We start from the raw sequence: 23,994 nt of genomic DNA, 5'->3' as shown, positions 1-23,994 counted from the left end.
GCATGTCAATGCACATCTGCAGTTTTGATACAGTGGCAAGGGTCTGATGTAGTCTACCTGCCACCACATGGCTGGCGTTCCTGCCCTTGCTATCTGTCCAAGATGCCATGGCAGTTGTCTCTTGCATTCAAGAGAACAAAGAGTACACTCCTGGCATGCCTCCTTAATATGGGCATGGGTGAGGTTCATGCCCATTTGTTTGGCATTTTCCCAAAGGTATGTACCCATTGTGTCCAGTCTTCCTATGTAGCCAGCAGGGTCACTTTTTGAGGATCACTGCTTACCTCTGTGTGTTGGACCTGGGCCAGCTGATCTGCCTCCTGATTCCCCAGAAGAGACGTAATGCTGTGAGCTGGTACACTGTGACCTCAAGCTTCTTGTCCTTTCCCAGACTTCATCCCACATTTCAGCTCCCCATAGTGGGAGGGGCTGGACTTCCCAGTTGTCTTTCTCTGTTGTCCTAGCCACAAAGTGAGGCCTAGCGATAGGACTTGGTTCATGCATCAGTAGGATCCAAGCTGCTCGCAACTCAGCCCATTGCTGACTTCTTCCATCCAGCCACATAGTGTCTGGACATGGCTGTGTGGCCAATGTAGTCCAGCGGGGTGATTTGTCTTTAGCTTATCCATCGGTGTACTAGGTCTAGTACCTAGACTGTCACAGGGATTGGTGCCTGACCTTCTGTAATATGTTATTCTTGTGGTGGGTGTGTCCACAAATCCATGTCAGTGCCTGCAGGCATTTCACTGATATCCGTGACTGAGCATAGGTTGGCATACTGCTCAGCAGTATGTGGACTAGTTGATAGAGCACATTGTTGATGCAGGTAGGCCTACCATTTGTGCAGCGTAGTGCACTGAGCCGCCCCCAATGGGCTTGGCAAATTCCTTATCCATCCAGCGGTGGGGAATTGTGTCTTTGATGTCCCTGGCAGGGCTTTCATGACGCTCTCTACACGCTGTGTACTAAGGTACGCTGCAGCAGTTGCTTCTCCATAGGACTGTATCTTTGTTCAGCTCCCTTCCATAATTGGGACCAGAAACCTAGGGGCACCTTCCACCCATCCTGCTTTTGCCATAAGCCCTGCCCAAAGCCCTCTGGATAGACCGAAATATCTAATTCATAAAGGTTGGTTGCATCCACTACCCCTAATTCTTGAATTTGTTTTACTGCCACCTTTGCACTGATAAAGGCATTAATACCTTCTTGTCTCCCATCGCAAATGGCTCCTTTCTTTACTAATCCATACAAGTGACATAACAGTTGAGGTATATGGGGAGTGAAAGATTTCCAGTATCCAAGCAAGCCCAAGAACCTTTGCAGTTGTTCATCTGATTCTGACATAGGATCATTTTGAATCTTATCCAGCACAGAAGCTAGAATGACTTTTGTCTTACCGGACCAGACAACTCCCAAGAACCTGACAGAGGACCCATACCTTGTTGCGGTTTACGACCCATCCCCCTCCTTCTAGGTGCTCCAGCAGACCCTCCAACACCTTATCTAAAATAACAAGGTCATTACCAGTTAGCATAATGCTACCAATATAATGATGCAATGCTACCCCCTCCCCACCTTTCCATATCGATAATATTTTGCTACTAAACCAGGGGTGGGCAAACTTTTTGACTCGAGGGCCACAATGGGTTCTTAAACTGGACCGGAGGGCCGGAACAAAAGCATGGATGGAGTGTTTGTATGAACTAATATAGATTCAAAGTAAAGGAGCGGAGGGGAGAGCAAGAGAACCCTCCGCTCTTTCGGCTCCGCGGGCCGGATAGAACAGCTGAACGGGCCGGATCCGGCCCGCGGGCCGTAGTTTGCCCACGGCTGTACTAAACCGTAACAGGTAGTAGGGCTATGCAGATAGCCTTGTTGCAACAACAGAAACATCCAGTGTTCTTCATTCCAGTGGAGGCAAATCGATCCTGATTTTGAGGGTCTAGAGGAGTACTAAAGAGGCATTAGTAAAATCAAGTACAAACTAATATGTTCCCGGAGACCCACTGACTTAATTTAGTAATTGGGTGATATTAGGTACAGCGTCATGGATTGGGAGGAGCACTTTATTTTTAAATCTTTACTTTTTGTTAATTCTCATCTGAGGACATTTAAATTATTTATTTATTTTGAGGATTTTAAAAAAAGTTCTTTATTGTTTAAAGTATTACGTAAGTCTCCTTTTCCCCCCGTTGACCTACATTTTTATTTTTAGAGAGAGTGGAAATGAAGAAGGGGGAAAGGAAGGGGGAAGAGAGAGAGTAAGAGAGACACATTGATTGGTTGCCTTCCACAGGTGCCCCGACCAGGGCTGGGGATTGAACCTGCAACCCTTCGGTGCACTTGATCAGGATTCAAACCCATGACCCTTCGGTGCATGGGCTGATGCTCTAACCACTGAGGATACCTGCCAGGGCAGGGGAGCACAACTTTATTGAGCTCCTGGTAGTCCACAGTCATCTGCCATGACCTGTCTGATTTATGGACTGATCAGACAGGGCTATTAAAAGAACGATGGGTGGACAAATTGTGCCCACTCTATACAACTCCCTACCTGGATCGGTGATCTCCACATGCCCCCCAGGTAAGCAATACTGTCTCACTGATCTAACCTGCCTCGGTGCAGGAGCTGCCCAGGTGTTGTTTCGCCTTTCCCCAGGCATGGGCCTGATTGCTCGTATCTGCAAATGGAACTGTCCTGTCAGTGGCTATTTGACCTAATTGAGTCAAAATGTCGATGCCCAAAATATATTCAGGTAGGGGCGAAATGAGCACCTGACAGGACCTCAGGGGCAACTGATCGATCTGCAGGCAGAGCAAGATTTGCCTCACCTTTACAGAACCACCCCCACAGCCATCAATAGCGGTCACATAACCCGTAAACTTATAGATATTACCATAAATCAGTATCCCCTCCAGTATCTACTAGAGCCAATGGATATTACCATAAATCGGTATTCCCCTCCAGTATCTACTAGAGCCAATGGATATTTCCATAAATCGGTATCCCCTCCAGTACCTACCAGAGCCAATGCATGGTTAGCAGTACACGGGGCCTCCAGTACCCTGCACGATCCTTACCTAGGGATGCCAGCCAGTTTCCTAGTCCAGCTGCTCAGGCTCCTCGCATAAAGGGTGGAGGAGTGGAAGGCTCCTCCTGGTTCCCCTTTGTGGGAGGTCCTTTCTTAGAGGGCAGCCTCTGAAAGTCCTGTCAGGCTTTAGCTTCCGCCACCGCAGCTATACCAAAACAGCGTTCAGTTGTTTGTCCCTTCTCTCTAACAACGCGCCTGCTTTCATTAAATCGAATCACAATTGTCGGTGGGGGACCCTGATCGGGTCCTTCTCTCCTCACTTCCCACCTTTCTTACCGGTTACCTGAATACTATCCCATCTTCTGGCTCTCTCAGTTTGTCCTAAATCTGCAACAGCCTGGGCTACCTGAAACATTGGCGATCTAACCATAGGGCTCAGGATCAAGTCCATAGATCCATACCACTGAGAGAGGACTGCAGCATAGCATCTTTCAGGCCAGGGGTAAAGAGCTCATGATCGGGTCCCCGGAAATGCTGCGCATAAATAGCATTCCTTATTCCTAACTCTCCGGTCAATTCCTGTAGCTCTTCTATGGAATGCCAGAGGGGTGGAAAGGAGGGCAGATTGCCCACATCTGACCAAGCTCCCTGGCAGGCTCCCTGTATCCATGTCACCAAAGAGACCCCTCCCTATTCATTAACAGCCCCATAGAGGTGCTGTCTCAGAGTTGGTTATGTGGTTACCGAACCCAATTTCAATGTTTCTCCTCCTGTGAGGAGGACACCTGTGGCACCTGAATCCCACAGGCACAGCATCCAGCTTGCCGCAGACTCCTTCCCTTTCTGCCGCCCTATACCCATTTCCTAACGCTCCTAACGCTGAGGTACATTCCCTAATGGAAGAAAACTGATGACTTTCTGGTGCAGGAAGATTTGCTGGGTTCACTGCCTGTAGCCGTGGCTGTTCTAATTTTAATTATCATGACCAGGCAGACCTGTAGGAAGTCCTGGGAGATGTCAATCATCTCCTCCTCCTCAGACAAAAAGATTGAGAGGGATGAATCCTCTGTGGGTTCCCCAGTCCTGGAATCCCAATTAGCCTTGATCATGGCTACTGGGACCTGATGGGGCGGTACTCGCTTTCCTTTTCGTTTCGCTATCCTGTAGGCTAAAGTTTCTACCTTCTCGTTACTTTCTGCAAACGCTGTGAGAGCTTTCAGTAGCTCTCTAATTGGAAGTCACCTTCCAAATGCAATTCCTATTGACTATCACTAGTGCCTGTCCCAAGAAAACCTCCAGGCACAAAGGGAGGGCCAGACTACAATCACTGCAACCTTAACATCTTTCTTTTCTTTTTTTAAAAATATATTTTATTGATTTTTTACAGAGAGGAAGGGAGAGGGAGAGAGAGTTAGAAACATCGATGAGAGAGAAACATCAATCAGCTGCCTCCTGCACACCCCCTACTGGAGTGGGTGTGGGGCAACCACCTGGGGAAAAGACGTTGGCTCAGCTGAGAGAAATCTATGCTGCAGAAGTATCTGTGGGGATGAATGAGCAGCTTGGTGTATAGGAACTGTGCAGGGAACCAAAAACACTCATTATATTGTGTAACTACTTTAAAGAAAACTATCAGGTACTTTTGCGGGGACGGGCGGGGGGATCAGCTACTTTGGAAATTAGAAGTGGCAGTGAGTGGTGATAAGGAAGGATAGGTTCTGGGCAGAGGAGAGATGGGAGATTGTGAAGGCACCAAAGCATGATCAGGTTTAAAGGGAGTTAGTAAGAAAAGGGGAGAACAGAGAGAAAAGAAAGAGAAAAACATTGATGTGAGAGAGATACATCGACTGGTTGCCTGCCACACACATCAAAGCCCAGAGGGAAGCGTCTTTGACGGAATGTATCAAGAGCTTAGGGGGAGAGCTCTCTGGGCTGTGTGTGTGTATGTGATTGTGTGTATGATTATGTTGGTGGCGCAATGGCACCAGGTTTTAGATCGGTGGAGTCAGACCAAACCTTGGTACTTGAGTTCTGGCTTAGAAAGAATTCAGAGCCAAGACTCAGACTATAAGAGAACATTTATTTAGAGAAAGTCACAGGTAGAAGTGATCCTGATCTGTAGAAGAAATGCGCTCAGAAAACAGGTTACAGAGGCAAAGAAGGGCCCTTGGAGCTTAGGAGAAAGAGAGGCAAGGAAAAATGTGCGGGGGTGGGGGGGTGGGGGGGTGGGGAGGGGCGGGGAGGTGGGGGGAGGGGCGAGGAAGGAAAGGCGTGGGCATGCTCCATACAGAGAGCTGTGCTGGGTCCTCCCTTCTCAGGGTGTTTAAGGAAGGAGATTATAGGGCAGTGGTCGGCAAACTCATTAGTCAACAGAGCCAAATATCAACAGTACAACGATTGAAATTGCTTTTGAGAGCCAAATTTTTTAACTTAAACTTCTTCTAACGCCACTTCTTCAAAATAGACTCACCCAGGCCGTGGTATTTTGTAGAAGAGCCACACTCAAGGGGCCAAAGAGCCGCATGTGGCTCAGGAGCAGCTGTTTGCTGACCATGTTACAGGGGAGATCCCATGAGCGGGTCTCAATAGAAAATTCATTAGCTTTTCAGGTGTGCCCTTTCAGGGCCGTGGTCTCTATTGATTGGTCAGTGCTGGATGGAGGGTCATTAGTCAATGACCCTAATGCCTGCCACGGCATTGCTTGTCTGGTTTTGCTGCTTTTTTGGGCCTAGAGCTGAAACACAACTGAGGCCTAGATATATTTCATGTAAACCAGAACCTCATTGTCCTGGGGGCTTATTGCTTAAGGGCTCTTTTCTGGCCCCTTGTTCATTCCCCCTCTAGGGAGTCTATAGCATGACCAGCGGCATGCCAGGGGAGGGTCTGAACTGCATGACCAGCAATATGCTAGGGGAGGAAAGGTTACCTTGGGGGCAAGATCGTTGTTTTCCCTGTCCTTGCTCTGCTCATGTCTGTCTAAGTGCCTACCATAATTATATGTATGTATGTGTAATTGTGTCTATATGTCTGTGTATATGTGTGTCTGTGCACACATGTGTATGTGTGTGATTATTTATATGTATGTGTAACTGTATTTGTGTCTGAATATGTCTGTATGTGTTGAGTTACAGGAAGGGACACAGAGGCACAAATTTCAGGGGCACAGGACCTGGCAGGTTGAGGAGTAAGGCTCATTGGACAGGCTGACAGGGGACAAGGGGACAGGGAATAAGGTGAAGAGGGAGATTCAATTGCAGCTGGGGCCAGAAATCCAGAGTGAGCAGGGATGGAAAAATGACATCAGGACTCTGTGGAGACAGAAGTTCTGAGCTGAGGGTGTTAGTCAATTCAAAACAGGAAGGGAGTTGTGCGGAAACAAGGGTATTGTGCAGAAGTGCGTTGCTGACCGTCGGGGGAAGGGCAACTAATGAAGGGTGGGGAGAGGACAAGAAATGTCCCACGCAGTTTCCATAGTCAGGGAAGGGTTTCCAATGTCTAGCTGTCACAAGACTGAGAGGTGCGCCGTTGATCTCAAAGCCAGATGCAGGTTGGGTAGTTGTGGCATCTCCGGTTGTGTATAGGAAAGCTAATGTAAACCTCCAAGCTTCAAGATGTCCTTCAGCCCCGCTTTCAAGTTAGCAAGATGCCAAGATCTGTAAGTGAAACTGAGGCCTGTATGGAGACTGAAAAGGAACCTGGAAGAGGTAAGGGGGCAAGGTGATGGATGGAGGGTGGGAAGACCTTGGAGTGTTCTGAAGGCTGAAGAATGTAGAAAACATTCAGAAGGAGGAGTGTGGTGGAGGGGGATAGAGGACCGGGGAGACCTGGAGTGTGGGGAGCCCAGAAAAATCTAGAAAATGGAGAGGTGGGAGGGGGGTGGTGTGGAGGCCCAAGATGGGCAGAGCCCAGAGGAATATAGAAAAGTGGGGGAGAGAACAAGAAGAAAGGAGGGAAAAGGATGAAGAAAGGGCCACTACTCTGGAGAAGGGTGGTAAATCTCGAGCTGAGGAATTATCTTACAGGGGTTGGGACTACTTGTCCACATTTTTATTTCTTAATACAAACAGAGACCTCAATCATATCCCATGCTGTTTAAACTGTAGGACTAACAGGCCCCTTTAGGATGTCACAGGGGCTTGTTCAAGTGCACACCCTTCCTCAGCCAAGGTCTGTCTTTAAACTTTTGAGGGATCCTCTGTAGCACGGAGCTACATCTTCCCTCTGTCTCTACCATGATTTGTCCCCCGCCCCCCTTTTTTTGGTTAATCCTCACCTAAGGCTATTTCTTCCATTACTTTTTCTGAGACAATGGAAGGGAAGGAGGGAGGGAGATAGATAGATAGAAACATTGATGTGAGAGAGACACATTGACTGGTTGCCTCCCCCACACACCCAACCAGGGGTGGGAGTAAACCCTTAACAGGAAATCAAACCCACAACCCTTCGGGTGCATGGGCAGAGGCTCTAACCACTGAGCAAGGCCAGCAAGGCCTTGAAGACTTCCTGCCCCAAAGGCCGCTCGCTGGGGCTGATTCACTGCACTGATTTCTGCTAGGCTGCCGTTTTTTGTTGAATCCTCCCCTCAAATCCGGAAATGCCATTGATCAGCCCCTGTGATCTGTACTTACAGCGCCCTCTCCTGTTCTTCATGCTAAGGCAAAAGGTTTTCAAAGTCTCCTCAGGATTCCCCTCCAGAATTTCAGTTCTAAAACCTCTCGTCCCCTAAACCCTCCTGCCCCATGGAGATGTCCTCCTGGCTCCTCATGGTTTCCCTCCTGCACCTCCCCAGCTCAGAGCCCAGGCCAGAGACTCACCTCAAAATGAGAAGGAAGTCACCACAGAACCAGCCCTGAGACCACATTCTTGTTGGGCAATCCTTATCCTCTCAGCCTTAAGGTGGGGTTGATATGAAGATGAAAACATAGTCCAGAACGAAAATTTCACATCAGTTGTTTTTGTAACTGCAGTTGAGGAATTGGTCCAGGCAGCCAAGACAAGAATCTGTTTGTCTTTCTAAGGTGATTATTGTAATGTATGGGAATTATATTCAGTAATGAAGCAGCAGTCTCCTCCGTTAATGTCCCACAAAGGCTCATAAAAAATGTCAGGTTATCTTTTAAGAATTCACAAGGATCATGTAGACACAAGCAAGATTCATAAACAGAAATTAAGGCACAATTACTTTTTCTGGTTGGCGAAGTACTATCTTCTAAAGAAATATGATGTTTTCTAAAAATTTCACGACCTACAGGTTTGATGCAGCTGAAATTATCTTGCCAAGCACAAATCTCAGAATAATCTTAATGACAACTGGTGCCCATGGGTCTAAGATGCTCACGGTTTGCTCCATTCCTCTTGTTATTAATCTAGCTCTTACGAAAGTCCATAGGTGCCTACAGAGGGCAGCGGAAGTAGTAGCCTCAGCTTCCACTATGTGCCTGGAGAGAGTAGTAGCCTCAGCTTCCACTATGTGCCTGGCGAGTGTAGTAGCCTCAGCTTCCACTATGTGCCTGGCGAGTGTAGTAGCCTCAGCTTCCACTATGTGCCTGGCGAGTGTAGTAGCCTCAGCTTCCACTATGTGCCTGGCGAGAGTAGTAGCCTCAGCTTCCACTATGTGCCTGGCGAGTGTAGTAGCCTCAGCTTCCACTATGTGCCTGGCGAGAGTAGTAGCCTCAGCTTCCACTATGTGCCTGGCGAGTGTAGTAGCCTCAGCTTCCACTATGTGCCTGGCGAGTGTAGTAGCCTCAGCTTCCACTATGTGCCTGGCGAGTGTAGTAGCCTCAGCTTCCACTATGTGCCTGGCGAGAGTAGTAGCCTCAGCTTCCACTATGTGCCTGGCGAGAGTAGTAGCCTCAGCTTCCTCCATGCGCCTGGCGAGAGTAGTAGCTATAGCTTCCTCCATGCGCCTGGAGAGAGTAGTAGCTATAGCTTCCTCTAAGCGCCTGGAGAGAGTAGTAGCTATAGCTTCCTCTAAGCGCCTGGAGAGAGTAGTAGCTATAGCTTCCTCTAAGCGCCTGGAGAGAGTAGTAGCTATAGCTTCCTCTAAGCGCCTGGAGAGAGTAGTAGCTATAGCTTCCTCTAAGCGCCTGGAGAGAGTAGTAGCTATAGCTTCCTCTAAGCGCCTGGAGAGAGTAGTAGCTATAGCTTCCTCTAAGCGCCTGGAGAGAGTAGTAGCTATAGCTTTCTCCATGCGCCTGGAGAGAGTAGTAGCTATAGCTTCCTCTAAGCGCCTGGCAAGATTAGTAGCCTCAGCTTCCTCCATGCGCCTGGTGAGAGAAGTAGCTATAGATTCCTCTAAGCGCCTGGAGAGAGTAGTAGTTATAGCTTCCTCTAAGCGCCTGGTGAGATTAGTAGCCTCAGCTTCCTCCATGCGCCTGGCGAGATTAGTAGCCTCAGCTTCCTCCATGCGCCTGGCGAGATTAGTAGCCTCAGCTTCCTCCATGCGCCTGGCGAGAGTAGTAGCTATAGCTTCCTCCATGCGCCTGGAGAGAGTAGTATCTATAGCTTCCTCTAAGCGCCTGGTGAGATTAGTAGCCTCAGCTTCCTCCATGCGCCTGGCGAGAGTAGTAGCTATAGCTTCCTCCATGCGCCTGGAGAGAGTAGTATCTATAGCTTCCTCTAAGCGCCTGGTGAGATTAGTAACCTCAGCTTCCTCCATGCGCCTGGCGAGAGTAGTAGCTATAGATTCCTCTAAGCGCCTGGAGAGAGTAGTAGTTATAGCTTCCTCTAAGCGCCTGGTGAGATTAGTAGCCTCAGCTTCCTCCATGCGCCTGGCGAGATTAGTAGCCTCACCTTCCTCCATGCGCCTGGCAAGATTAGTAGCCTCAGCTTCCTCCATGCGCCTGGCGAGAGTAGTAGCTATAGATTCTTCTAAGCGCCTGGAGAGAGTAGTAGTTATAGCTTCCTCTAAGCGCCTGGTGAGATTAGTAGCCTCAGCTTCCTCCATGCGCCTGGCGAGATTAGTAGCCTCAGCTTCCTCCATGCGCCTGGCGAGATTAGTAGCCTCAGCTTCCTCCATGCGCCTGGCAAGATTAGTAGCCTCAGCTTCCTCCATGCGCCTGGCGAGAGTAGTAGCTACAGCCTCCTCTAAGCGCCTGGAGAGAGCAGTAGCTATAGCTTCCTCTAAGCACCTGACGAGAGCAGTAGCCACAAATTGCAGTAGACGGTCCATGGCCTTGTCCTTGCTGATTCAATCCCAAATATGATTGCATTCTAGAAGAGTCTATTGCTCCTCCCGCCAAAGGAAGCCTTGGCCAATGAGAACCACTTACGATCCACACTTCCGTCAAGAGGGTCCAAGGTCATTTCCGTCAAGTGGGTCCAGGCGCCATGATGATTAAAAGTTGCAAATGCAGGAGGGAGTGAGAGGCAATGAGAACCCCCAATACAAACAATGCCGGGGAGCACAGAGCAGTTCAACTACAGGGCCAGCATTGCTTATATAGGACGATTGACCATTTGGAAGTTGTTTTAATGGTGGGTTAAATAAGGGTCCCCAAAGTGCCATACTTCGTCCCCACGAGCCGAAGCCTGCTGAAATGGCAGAGGCCGGGAAGGGCAGCACTGAAGCAATACTAACCGCCAACAGTGTTGTAATTCCGTGTACACTTTCACTTTCACTTCACTTTGAGGAACAGGATCACACAGATGTTAAAAGCTATTCTGTCATAACCCTAACAGCCTGTTTATTGTAACGATCCCTTAAAAAGCCATCAGTCATCACTCTCCAGTGGAGTAAGGATCCTGGCTGCTGTCAGCTGCCCCACGGCCTTACTGCAGGCTCACTCCCCAGTGCTCACCTAGGTTTCCACCTCAGGGCTGATATTTGTGTTCTCAAGTACGTGCTTTCTTTGTTTATTCACAAACTCGATGTGCCTATCTGAGACAGAGGGCAAAAACGGGACTCAGAAGATGAGAAACAGCTTCTACCATATGGGCTGTCTTGCTTTTTGCTCATGATAGCTAGTGAACACTGGGTTGAATCCTAGAGGATCTACCCCAGAGATGGGTAGTTGAAACCTGAGATGGGCAGCAGGTAAAGGCATGGAGGGATGAGCTCCTATGCTGAACTGTAAAGCCTGGGAGGGGTTTGGGATGTTGGATAGATTTGGGATTAAGTGGATCAACTGGTGCCATGGAAGAGGGCTTTGGAGGGAGGGGCTTAAGGATGAAGACGAGGACCCTGAGTGGGGTGTGGACCTACCATTTGAGGGGGTAGCAACTGAAATTGCTTTTTAAAAATTTTATTTCAAGAAAAATGATTTTTTTTGAAAAATGTATTTTTATTGATTTTAGAGAGGAAGGGAGAGGGATAGAGAGATAGAAACATCAATGATGAGAATCATTGATTGGCTGCTTCCTGCACACCCCCTACTGAGGGGGATCAAGCCACAACCCAGGCATGTGCCCTTGGCCAGAATTGAACCCAGGACCCTTTAGTCCTCAGGCCGACGCTCTATCCACTAAGCCAAACCGGTTAGGGCAAGAAAAAGGATTTTAAGTATAATAATGTTACATGCAATAAACATTAATATTTCAAGAAAAACAATTTTAAATATAATAATATTGCATGTAATAAAAATTAATATTTCAAGAAAAAAGATTCTAAATATAATAATATTGCCAAAACTGTACTGACATAGTATAATATCACAAAAGTTGTAGGAAATATTAAAAAATCTGCAAATAATAGGATTACTTCTATTATATTATAATATATATATATATTTTCCTCTGGGTCTATTTTGGGTCATCAGTTTATGTTGTCCATTATATTCCACAAATGAGTGAGATCATGTGATATTTATCTTTCTCTGACTGGCTTATTTCACTTAGCATAATACTCTCCAGGCCCATCCATGCTGCTGCAAATGGTAAGAGGTCCTTCTTTTTTACAGCAGTGTAGTATTCCATTGTGTAGATGTACCACAGTTTTTTAATCCACTCATCTGCTGATGGGCACTTAGGCTGTTTCCAAATCTTAGCTATTGTAAATTGTGCTGCTATGATTATAGGGTTGCATATATCCTTTCTGATTAGTGTTTCTGATTTCTTGGGATATATTCCTAGAAGTGGGATTACTGGGTCAAATGGGAGCTCCATCTTTAATTTTTTGAGGGAACTCCATACTGTTTTCCACAGTAGCTGCACCAGTCTGCATTCCCACCAGCAGTGCAAGAGGGTTCCTTTTTCTCCGCATCCTTGCCAGCACTTGTCGTTTGTTGATTTGTTGATGATAACCATTCTGACAGGTGTGAGGTGGTACCTCATTGTTGTTTTGATTTGCATCTCTCAGATGATTAGTGACTTTGAGCATGTTTTTATGTCTCTTGGCCGTCTGTATGTCCTCTTTCGAGAAGTGTCTATTAGGTCCTTTGCCCATTTTTGATTGGATTGTTTATCTTCCTTTTGTTAAGTTGTCTGAGTTCTCTGTAAACTTTGGAGATTAAACCCTTATCTGAGATAGCATTGGCACATATGTTCTCCCATGCAGTGGGCTTTCTTGTTGTTTTGTTGATGGTTTCTTTTTCTGTGCAGAAGACTTTTATTTTGATGTAGTCCCATTTGTTTATTTTCTCCTTAGTTTCCATTGCCTTAGGAGCTGTATCAGTAAAGATATTGCTACGACATATATCTGATATTTTGCTGCCTATGGATTCTTTAAGATATTTATGGTTTCCTGTCTCACGTTTAAGTCCTTTATCCATTTGTTTATGTCTTCCTCTATCTCTTTATTCAGCATTCTATAATTTTCTGAGTACAGGTCCTTTACCTCCTTGGTTAAATTAATTCCTAGGTACCTTAATTTTTTGTTGCAATGGTAAATGGGATTTTTTTTTAGTTTCTCTTTCTGTGAGTTCATTATTGGTGTATAAAAAAAGCCATAGATTTCTCTGTGTTAATTTTGTATCCTGCTACATTGCCAAATTCATTTATTAAGTCTAGTAGTTTTTTGATGGAGTCTTTGGGGTTTTCTATGTACTATATCATATCGTCTGTGAATAATGACAGTTTTACATCTTCTTTTCAATTTGGATGCCTTTTATTTCTTCTTGTCTGATCGCTATGGCTAGCACTTCCAGTACTGTGTCAAACACGAGTGGTGAAAGTGGACATCCCTATCTTGTTCCTGTTCTTAGGGAAAATGGTTTTAGTTTTTGCCCATTGAGTATGATGTTGGCTGTAGGTTTGTCATAAATGGCCTTTATCATGTTGAGATATGCTCCCTCTAGTCCCACTTTGCTGAGAGTTTTTATCAAAAATGGTTGTTGGATTTTGTCAAATGCTTTTTCTGCCTCTATTGATATAATCATGTGATTTTTGCCTTTCAATTTGTTTATGTGATGTATCATGTTTATTGACTTGCAATATTGTACCAGCCTTGCATCCCGGGAATAAATCCCACTAGATCATGATGTATGATCTTTTAAATATATTGCTGGATGCAATTTGCTAATATTTTGTTGAGGATTTTAGCATCTATGTTCACCAGGGATGTTGACCTGTAATTCTCTTTCTTTGTAGTGTCTTTATCTGGATTTGGGATTAGGATAATGCTGGCCTCATAAAAAGAGTTTGGAAGTGTTCTTTCCTCTTGGATTTTCTGAAATAGTTTGAGGAGTATAGGTGTTAGTTTTTCTTTGAATGTTTGGTAAAACTCCCTTGTGAAGCCGCCCGGACCTGCACTTTTGTATTCTGCTGCGTTGGGGTGAAATGTTCTATAAATGTCAACTAAATCCATCTGATCCAGTGTGTCCTTTAGAGTTTCTGTTTCCTTGTTAAGTTTTTGTCTGGAAGGTCTATCCAGTGCAGTCAGAGGGGTGTTAAAGTCCCCTACTATGACTGTATTGTTGTCGATCTCTCCGTTAAAGTCTTCTAGAAGTTTTTTTTTTAAATATATTTAGGTGCTCCTATGTTGGGTGCATATATGTTTACCAGGGTTATATCCTCTTGTTGGATTGATCCCTTTAGTATATTATGTAGTGGCCTTTGTTGTCTCTTGTGATGGACTTTATTTTGAAGTCTATTTTATTGGATATGAGTATTGTTACTCCAGCTTTTTTTTTTCTTTTCCATTTGCATGGAAAAAATTTTTCTCATCTCTTCCCTCTCATCCTGTGTGGTCTTTTGTTCTGAGGTGGGTCTCTTGAAGACAGCATATAGTTGGGTCATGTTTTTGTATCCACATTGCTACCCTACGCCTTTTGATTGGAGCATTTAGTCCATTTACATTTAGGGTTATTACTGATAGGTACTTATTTATTGCCATTATATTTCTGTATGGCTAGATTTCTCTCTCTGTTTCTTCTTCTCATTACAGCAGTCCCTTTAGCATTTCTTGTAATGCTGGATTGGTGGTGATGTATTCCTTTAGCCTTTTTTTTGGTCTGGGACGTTCTTATTTGACCAGCTATTTTGAATGATATCCTTGCTGGATATAGTAATCTTGGTCTCAGATCCTTGCTTTCCATTACCTTAAGTAATTTATTCCATTCCCATCTGGCCTATAGAGTTTGTGATGAGAAATTAGGTGTCAGCCTTATGGGAACTCCTTTGTAGGTAAAAGTTTTCTTTTTTCTTGCTGCCTTTAAGATTCCCTTTTTGTCTTTAATTTTTGGCATTTTAATTATGATGTGTCTGGGCATGGGTCTGCTTGGGTTCTTCTTGTTTGAGGTTCTCTGTGCCTCCTAACTTTTTCCTTTACCAGGTTAGGGAAGTTTTCTGCCATTATTTCTTCAAACACCTTCTCTATGCCTTTCTTCCTTTCTGCATCTTCTGGTACAAGTGCTATTCTAATATTGTTATGTTTCACACTGTCCCAGTGCTTCCTTAAGCTGAGATCTCTCTCCGGGACTCAGGTGCTATCTGTAGGCATCTGGCCAGCCCTTTTGCACCTCCGTCCCACCTACCAATCTCTATGCAGTCTCCATTTTCGGTCCATAGGTGTCAGGGTTCTCTCCTGTGAGTTTTCTGTTGATTATTCAGGAAGTTTTTCTGTATTTTAGTTGTAATACCAGTTTGTTCCTGGGAGCATATCTGTGTAGCATCCACTTACTCTGCCACCATTTTTAATCTCTCAAAATTGCTTTGATGAAGTCCAGAGTACTGTTCTTCCAGACTGAGATGGGTTTAGGGTTGCAATATAGAGAATGAAGGAAAGGATAAGGACTTGAAAAGTCACATCAGTGCCCTGACATTAGGGACAAGAGGGAGCCCCCCATGTACAGGACTATAGGGGGCATGGGAAAGAAGCCAAGTGGGAGAGGGAGATGAGTATCCTGTGGGGGATCTATTAGCTGGAGCGCGATAAGGGATTGGAGGAATGAGGATACCATGAATACAGAAGACTTGAGCTGAGGGTGTTTGGTGACTTGAATCAGGAAGGGAGTTTGAGTGTGAGGTAGTCAGACTAGAAAAGAGATTAGGATAACAGTCTAGGGGAAGGTGGTGAATGAAGAGCAGGGAACAAATATACAGCAAGCAGAGTGAGTGCCAAAGTTTTACAGTATCTACCTGTAACCAGGTTGATGTGTGCAGCTTGCTTTAAAGTGTCATCTGGAGTTAGAAATTTCAGCATCTCTTGGATGCACTGCAGAAAAGCAAAATGTTGCCCTCTTTTCAAAGGCCTCCTTTATTCCAGTAAACAAGCTAGCTGAGGATTTGTATGTGAGTGAATAAAGCTGAATAGCAATTTGGACAGGTGGGGGAATTGTAGATATGCCAGGATTGAAGTAAAGAATCATTTGGAGTATGGGCCTCCTTTTCCTTCTTTGTTGACTCGTCAGAGTGAACGAAGATGTGTGTCAGGTCACAGTGCTGCTGTCAAGTCACAGTGCTGGAGTGGTAGGTTCAATTGTCTAGGACACCTGTCCTTGTCTACTTGTTATGGATGCTGTTCTCCCCACCTGACCTTAATAGTATGTTGGTGGATGTGATAGAACCCAGGTCATGATGAGGAGTTCTGGTTACCTGGACATGTTACTTCCCACATTCAGATACTCCATGTCTTTTGAAACCTAGAGGTAGGTCAGGAATGTTGTTCTATTGCTGTAGAAAACATGACCTTGCTCCAAACCCTGGGAGTCTGCATGTAATTTTCTTATTATGTCCCACCAGAGGCTTCAAAAATCATTTTTCATCCTTCTAACATGGATTAGATGGAGGTACAAGTGCAGTAACTTGTCCTTTACTCTGGAAGGTACGTCCAGCATGGCCCAGACTATTGGAGCCATATAAGCTTCATAGATGTGGCAGATCCCTGAATGGGCACAAATGTGGATGTCCCTATGTTACTGGTGAAATGACGAGACCTTGGTTCTTGTCTTCTTGAAGGAAAGATTTCAATCAATAGACATAGTGTAGCAAAGCAGGCAAGATTTTATTTGCCACAGCAAAAACACACTTAGGACAGTGAAACAAGGAAGGGCATAGAAGAAGCGATAGGAGAGTCTAGGCTGGGCTGCTTTAACTCACTGGAAAGTGAGAGAAAAGAGGGCCTTTGAGACAGGTTCAGGAGGTTAGCCCGGGAGAAGCTGCTGCTGCCCATTGCTCCCTCCCCTGGTTGCAAGTCTCCTGGTGTCCCTTGGAGTTTAGGAGATACATGCCTGTGGAGGGAGGAGAGGGGAAAGGAATGCATGGGCATGTTCCCTTGTGGGGGAGCACACCCTGGGTCCTTTCTGTTGAGGGTACTTATCTCTCTCTCTCTCTCTCTCTCTCTCTTTCTCTCTCTCTCTTTTTAAAAAATTTATCTTTATTGATTTCAGAAAGGAAGGGAGAGAGAGAGAGAGATAGAAACATCAATGATGAGAGAGAATCATTGATTGGCTGCTTCCTGCACACCCACTACTGGGGATCAAGCCCGAAACCTGGGCATATGCCCTTGGCCGGAATCGAACCAGGGACCCTTCAGTCTACAGGCTGACGCTCTATCCACTGAGCCAAACTGGCCAGGGCAACTTATCTCTCTCTTGCGGGTGAAAATCCTAGGGGAGATCTCAGGCAAGGGTCTCAATAAAATATTTATCAGCTTTCTAGGTGTTCTCATTTAGGGTTAGGATCTCCACTGATTGGTCGGAGACAGGGCAAGGGGTCATTAGTCAATGCAGCTGGTCCTAGGGTAGCCATGGTGTCACTTGTCTGATTTTGCTGCTTTTCTGGTTTGTGGAGCTAAAATACAACTTAGGCCTAGATATTATCTTTAGGGAGGAAAAGGCCCAGAGGTCTAAATTGCAGGACTAGCAATATGAAAGGTCAGGGATCCAAACTGCATGACCAGTGATAGGCTGAGGGAGGAGAGGTTACTCTGGGATGAGGTTCTTCTTTTCCCTCTTGCTAGGCACCTGGGGCTTTCTGCCCTGGTGAGATTCTATACTTGGCCTATCATCCTTGCTGTGCTCATGTCTGTCTAACTGCCTATTACACCTATAGCTCATGCAGCTCTCACACTTTGCTTAAATTGCTGCTATGTCTTGGTCTTGTGGAATTGGTAGAGTGGCCTTATGGAATAGGTGTCTTGTAGGGCCCAGCCTCCCAGTCACCTGAACTTGGCCCTCTAGGTGCATAGTTTTGTTGTAGTTGAGCCTTGATTTCTGTTGGCATCACTGGAAAGAATTGAGCCTCAGGCCAATTGTCTGTAAGGACTGGCTGCAACTATAGTGAAAGAGCAGCTGTGTAGTAGACACCCCTATGGAGCTGGACTTGCTTCAGTGGGGCTTTGGTGTTCACTGAGTCTGCTCCTTGAATGTGTCACTTGTGAATGTGTAGAGTTGTAATCTGGTATGGTCTCTAGCTGTCCACTGGGTGCACTGACTCTGGGTCCTCCCGGGAGGTGCAAAGTCAGCCACTGCCTGAGGCCACCTGGCAGGAGCTATAGAGAGGTCTTCAGATGGCTGCTATTTATATTGGGCTTGGAAGTGCTTAGGGAAGACCCAGCTGTCAAACAAGGCAGTCTGGTGCTAGTGCCAGGTCTTGGGCCCCTTTTTTTATTTTTTTGTCACTCCAATAAATTCAAATGAATAAATAAATAAATAGAATTAGGCAACTTCTGATGTAAGAAGGTTGGTGACTGGTTCATTGGACACATCGCTAATGTGTCAGAAGTATTTAAAATTCATTCATAAGGAATGTAGTCAACTTGTCCATTAGAAATTCTAAAGCTTTGTCTTTCATAAATGAAGTTAATGAATCTTTGGAAGACATCATGAGCATGTGTGTGCCTTCAGTCCCAGGAATGACTTCAGACCTGGAAGGCTGGCTTCTTACAGAGTCACAGATCTGACATGAGCCAACCCCACACCCTTAGGGGGTGCTCCAGGCCAAGGAGCCTGTGCGCCAGTGCCCCGCCCCCTTTTCATTCCAATGGAACCAGATTGTCTGGAAGGATGTCTGACAACACAAAGTTCCAAGGGGGTGGGAAGCCATGGTACCCTCCTCTAGAGCTGGTACCGTGAAGAGCTTCAACTGCGGGGACAACACTTCCTCCATTCAAGAACACAGGAATGAAACAGGTAGTTTTAAAAAGCTTTTTATAATATGAAGAAAAGACATTTTGAAGTTCTTTGAATACTGTGGTAGGAACAATCATCGCCCCCCTAAAGATATCCGGAGTTTTATCCCTGGAACCTGTGAATGTTATATTCCCTGCACAATACACTTTGCACATGTGATGAAGTCATAGGTGGTGAGATGGAAAAACTATTCTAGATTTTTCAGGTGGTCCCTTCATGTAATCTCAAGTGTTCTTATGAAGGAAAGATTGAGTCACAGGGAGATTAAACAACAGAAGGAAAAGAGCAGATGTGACTATAGGAGTAGGGGAGGGAAAATGCGTGTGATGGGGGGACATGAACCAAGAATGAGAACAGACTCCAGAAGCTGGAAAAGGCAAAAACAGATTACTCCAGAGAGTCTGTGGATGGAGCAGGGTCCTGCAGACAAACATCAGGATTCTAGCACAGTGATGCCTGTTTCAGGCTTCTGGTCTCCCGCACTTTTAGAGATTGTGTAAACAGGCTGGATGTCTTATCCACTCAGATGTGCTTTGGAGACACCCAGGTGACCACCTGCTCACTCCTTAGTCTCTCATCTAAAATTGTTTTCACAGCCTCCCTCCATAGGATCACAAATCAGAACAAAGGTAATATCTAAGGTCTCCTCACGAACATTGCCAGGCACATTGAGAAAATTACATGTGTGGTAAATGACCCACTGTTAGCTAGAGAGCTGAAAGGACCCTAACCACCAACATTGTTCCAATTCCACATGCATTTTCACCTCCATGTAAGAAAGCAGAAGCACAAATCTTTCAAAGACATTTTGTCATAGAACCTTGATGGTGTACGGAGTATAAGGACTCCTCAAAGAGGCAGCAGGGTACAGGCCTCTACTAGACAAACACATGTCCACCTGGGCCTGTGCCCCTAATCCCTTCACAGCCCTGTGATCACTGAGCGCCATCCAGGGGTGCATCAACAACACAGAAGATATTCTTGGCTTTCAATGTCATTTTCAACAACTTCATATGCCTGTTTTGAAGAGAGTTCACAGATAGGATACAAAATACTGGAAAATAGACCCTATCCTTGAATTTCTGTTGGGATTTGTTGGCTCTGGTTAGCTTCTGAGAATAGAGCAAATCCTAGAGAGACCTGCAGGCCAGATGACTGTTAGAAACCAGGGTGCTTCAAGAGCAGGCAACAAGGGCAGAATTACATTAAAAATGGTAATCATTAAAGAGGAGGAGAGGAAAGGAAGGGTATAGTTTGTTATTTTGGCTTAGGATGAAGAGAATGTAGAAGGATTAGTGAGGGGAGTAAGTGTTCAGGAGAGGTTGAGGGCTTCAAATTGGGGTTGGGGTGGGGTGAGGTGGACAGAGTCACTGGGGCTGGAGGATGGGGTTGGGAGGAAGAGAAAGCCACTCTCAAGACCTCGTGTGGTCTTAAGAGGCAGAATGGCTTTTTGGAAGAAAGAACAAGATTCTTGAAGATCTTGATCCTGGGACCAAACAGTGGATTTGGGGAGTCCGTGGTAGGGTGTGTTCTTCTTTAGATGGGGTGAAAGCACAGGAAAACATTTAAAGAAAATAGAACACGGGGCGGGAGTGGCAGACCTTGGGGGAGGGGAGTGGAGTGGAGAGAGAACGGGACCCTAAAAACAGGTAGCCAGAGAAACGCCAGGTCACTATTGAGGCTCAGGAGCCTTCTGTTTAGACTTCGTGACCCCAGGGGAAGTGGCAACGGGGACCGTGGGAGAAGTGTGAGAGAGAGACTAGAGAGTGAGGAAGAGATTAGAGGTCGCTGGGGGACTGGGCATCTAGAGGGCAAGGAGGGATGGGAGGCTTTGAGGACCGGACAGGTCGACTAAATGCTTGAGAAAAGGCGGGAGGAGACTCTAAGGAGGAAGGAAGTCAGGCAGGCACTCTGTGTCAGATCTGAAGAGGTCTAGGAAACTCCCGCCCGAGGGAAGTGTGTAAAAGGCAGGTGGCAGGTTTTGAGAGGTGGGGGAGGTGGCTATTGGGGAGACTGCGTGGGTTAGAGCCCAGGGCTCCTGGTTTCCAGACTGAGGGCCTAGGTTTTCAGTGTTGGGCTCTGACCAGGGCGAGACTGGTGTTGCTCTTCCCCAAGGCAGGTCAGAATCCCGCAATTTCAGCTTCTCCAGGACGCACCATAGAAACAAAATTTCGCCTCCTCAGTACCCCAAGATTTCTGATCCCGAGGCTGCAATTGGGAGTAAGCGCATAGAAAAAAGACACCTAGTGGAGGCTGAGGAGCAGTCTGGTAGTGGGTGTTGGGGTGTCTGATGGAAGGGGAGAGGGGCAGGGTGTCCCTGAAGCTTGCTGAGCCCAAGGGAGTTAGGAAAGGGGTGAGTGAGGGTTGGGTACCTAGAACCTTAGATGCCAGTGGCAAAGTTGAGGCAGGGTCCTCTTCTGGGGTCAGAGCTACTTGCTCACATACAGTTCATCTGACATAAAGGACCTCCACAGTGTAATGTGCTCCTCACTTGCCCTCTGAGCATGCCCGTTACTGCCTTGTTTTCCCCAAAGGGCTGGTTGGATGCTGAATCAACTAGGATTGGACAGTTGTGTATTCAAAGGAACATGCACAGATCAGTCCACTTTTAAGACTTTTCCCCACTGGGAGACTGTAGCTTACTGCTCCTCCAGCCTCCTGAGGAGGTGCTGACAATACCTTAAGAAGGGGAGGGTCCAGGCTTCCTGGCACCAGTGACCAAAGAGATGCCACCTGGAAGCCTTTAGAACAGTGGCTCTCAACCTTTCTAATGCCGCGACCCTTTAATACAGTTCCTCATGTTGTGGTGACCCCCAACCATAAAATTATTTTTGTTGCTACTTCATAACTGTAATTTTGCTACTGTTATGAATTGTAATGTAAATATCTGTGTTTTCTGATGGTGGCAGACGTCCTCAAACTATGAACACGCGGGCCACATGCGGCCCGCCGAGGACATTTATCCGGCCCGCTGGGTGCCGCTGCCTGTCCTGCTTAGCAGCTGACTCGTCCTGGGCCCACAGTGCGCATAGGAATTTGTTCATAGTTTTTTGTTTTTTTTTAAACTATAGTCCGGCCCTCCAATGGTCTGAGGGACAGTGAACTGGCCCCCTGTTTAAAAAGTTTGAGGATCCCTGGTCTTAGGCGACCCTGTTAGCGGTTCTCAACCTGTGGGTTTAACCGCAGGTTGAGAACCGCTGCTATAGAGCTTAAGACCATCAGAAAACACAGATATTTACATTACGATTCATTAACAGTAGCAAAATTACAGTTATGAAGTAGCAACGTAAATAATTTTATGGTTGGGGGTCACCACAACATGAGGAACTGTATTAAAGGGTCGCGGCATTAGAAAGGTTGAGAACCACTGCTTTAGAAGGTTTTTCTGCACCCTGTGCATTCCTTCACTGTACCCTGGCTCTCATTTCTACTCTGGTCCCTTTCCATGTCCCTCCCTCAGTCAGAGAGTGTCTCTTCAAAACACCCACAGTGTGGACTCAGCCTCCCTGGAGGTTCTCCTATGCGGCAGGTGGTCAGCAAGGCCACTCAGGACTCTTAAGTCCACCACTGTAGCCTCTGGCCTTGCCCTCCCCGACCCTTACCACTTCTCTAATCCTGGATCCAGGCTCTAGTGCCTGGACTGGCAGCTGTTCTCCCCCAAAGAGATACCGTCCTCACCTCCTTTACATCTAGTGTGCTTTCTCCATCCAGCCCAGCTGCCCTCCAGGACCCAGGGCACAGATCCTGGGCAGGATATCACACAGACCTCACCACAGAAACAGGCCATAACCTGCATTTGGTTTAAAAAAATTGTTTTTTAATGTTTTTATTTATTTTTCTTTCTTTTTTTTTAAAAATATATTTTATTGATTTTTTTACAGAGAGGAAGGAAGAGGGATAGTTAGAAACATCGATGAGAGAGAAACATCGATCAGCTGCCTCTTGCACACCTCCTACTGGGGATGTGCCCGCAACCAAGTTACGTGCCCTTGACCGGAATCGAACCTGGGACCCTTCAGTCCGCAGGCTGACGCTCTATCCACTGAGCCAAACCGGTTTTGGCTATTTTTCTTTTTAAAAAATAAATCTTTATTGTTCAGATTATTACAATTGTTCCTTTTTTCCCCCCCATAGCTCCCCTCCACCCAGTTCCCACCCACCCTCTGCCCTTACCGCCCCCCACTGTCCTCATCCACAGGTGTACGATTTTTGTCCAGTCTCTTCCTGCACCCCCACACCCTTTTCCCCCCGAGAATTGTCAGTCCACTCCCTTTCTATGCCCCTGATTCTATTATATTCACCAGTTTATTCTGTTCATCAGATTTTTTATTCACTTGATTTTTAGATTCACTTGTTGATAGACATATATTTGTTGTTCATAATTTTTATCTTTACCTTTTCCTTCTTCTTCCTCTTCTTAAAGAATACCTTTTAGCATTTCATATAATACTGGTTTGGTGGTGATGAACTCCTTTAGCTTTTTCTTATCTGTGAAGCTCTTTATCTGACCTTCAATTTTGAATGATAGCTTTGCTGGGTAGCGTAATCTTGGTTGTAGATTCTTGCTATTCATCACTTTGAATATTTCTTGCCACTCCCTTCTGGCCTGCATAGTTTCTGTTGAGAAATCAGCTGACAATCATATGGGTACTCCCTTGTAGGTAACTAACTGTTTTTCTCTTGCTGCTTTTAATATTCTCTTTTTGTCTTTTGCCCTTGGCATTTTAATTATGATGTGTCTTGGTGGGGTCCTCTTTGGATTCCTTTTGTTTGGGGTTCTGTGCGCTTCCTGGACTTGTAAGTCTATTTCTTTCACCAGGTGGGGGAAGTTTTCTGTTATTATTTCTTCAAATAGGTTTTCAATATCTTGCTCTCTCTCTTCTTCTGGCACCCCCATAATTTGGATGTTGGTACGCTTGAAGTTGTCCCAGAGGCTCCTTACACTATCTTCATACTTTTGGATTCTTTTTTCTTTTTGCTTTTCTGGTTGGGTGTTTTTTGCTTCTTCGTATTTCAAATCTTTGACTTGATTCTTGGGATCCTCTAGTCTGCTGTTGGAGCTCTGTATATTATTCTTTATTTCAGTCAGTGTATGCTTAATTTCTGATTGGTCCTTTTTCATATCCTCAAGGGTCTCACTAAATTTATCGGCAGTTTCTAGAAGATTCTTGAAAAACCTTATAACCGTGGTTTTGAACTCTATATCCAGTAGTTTGCTTTCCTCCATTTCTGTCATTTGTGACCTGTTTATTTGTCTCCGCATTTTGGCTGCTTCCCTGAGTTGATAGAGTGGCTTTGTGTGGTAGGTGTTCTATAGGGCCCAGTGGCTCAGCTTCCCCAATTACCTGAGGTGGACACTCTTGGTGCACCCCTTTGTGGGCTGTGTGTGCAGTCTTGTTGTAGTTAAGCCTTGATTGTTGTTGGTATCACTGGGAGGGATTGACCTCCAGGCCAGT

The 23,994-nt window shown here is 45.9% G+C and overlaps 1 protein-coding gene across 2 annotated transcripts in view; it reads left to right on the top strand.

Annotated features, from left to right (window-relative positions):
* The first annotated feature begins 6,420 nt into the window (after positions 1-6,420).
* Positions 6,421-23,994, top strand: part of LOC308236154 (cell adhesion molecule CEACAM21-like) — a 50,445-nt gene continuing 32,871 nt past the window's right edge. Inside the window, exon 1 of one of the 2 annotated variants that reach the window (XM_080645523.1) lies at positions 6,421-6,736. In XM_080645523.1, the coding sequence (XP_080501649.1) occupies positions 6,676-6,736 (61 nt within the window). In that variant the 5' untranslated portion in view covers positions 6,421-6,675. The remainder of the gene's footprint in view (positions 6,737-23,994) is intronic. The other variant, XM_080645524.1, reaches the window with a different exon arrangement.

The sequence above is a fragment of the Plecotus auritus genome, assembly GCF_963455305.1.
Source record: "Plecotus auritus genome assembly, chromosome: 10".
NCBI classification, from domain to species: Eukaryota; Metazoa; Chordata; class Mammalia; order Chiroptera; family Vespertilionidae; genus Plecotus; species Plecotus auritus.
Note: the sequence above shows the minus strand (reverse complement) of the source record. Positions and strands in the feature narration are given on the sequence as shown.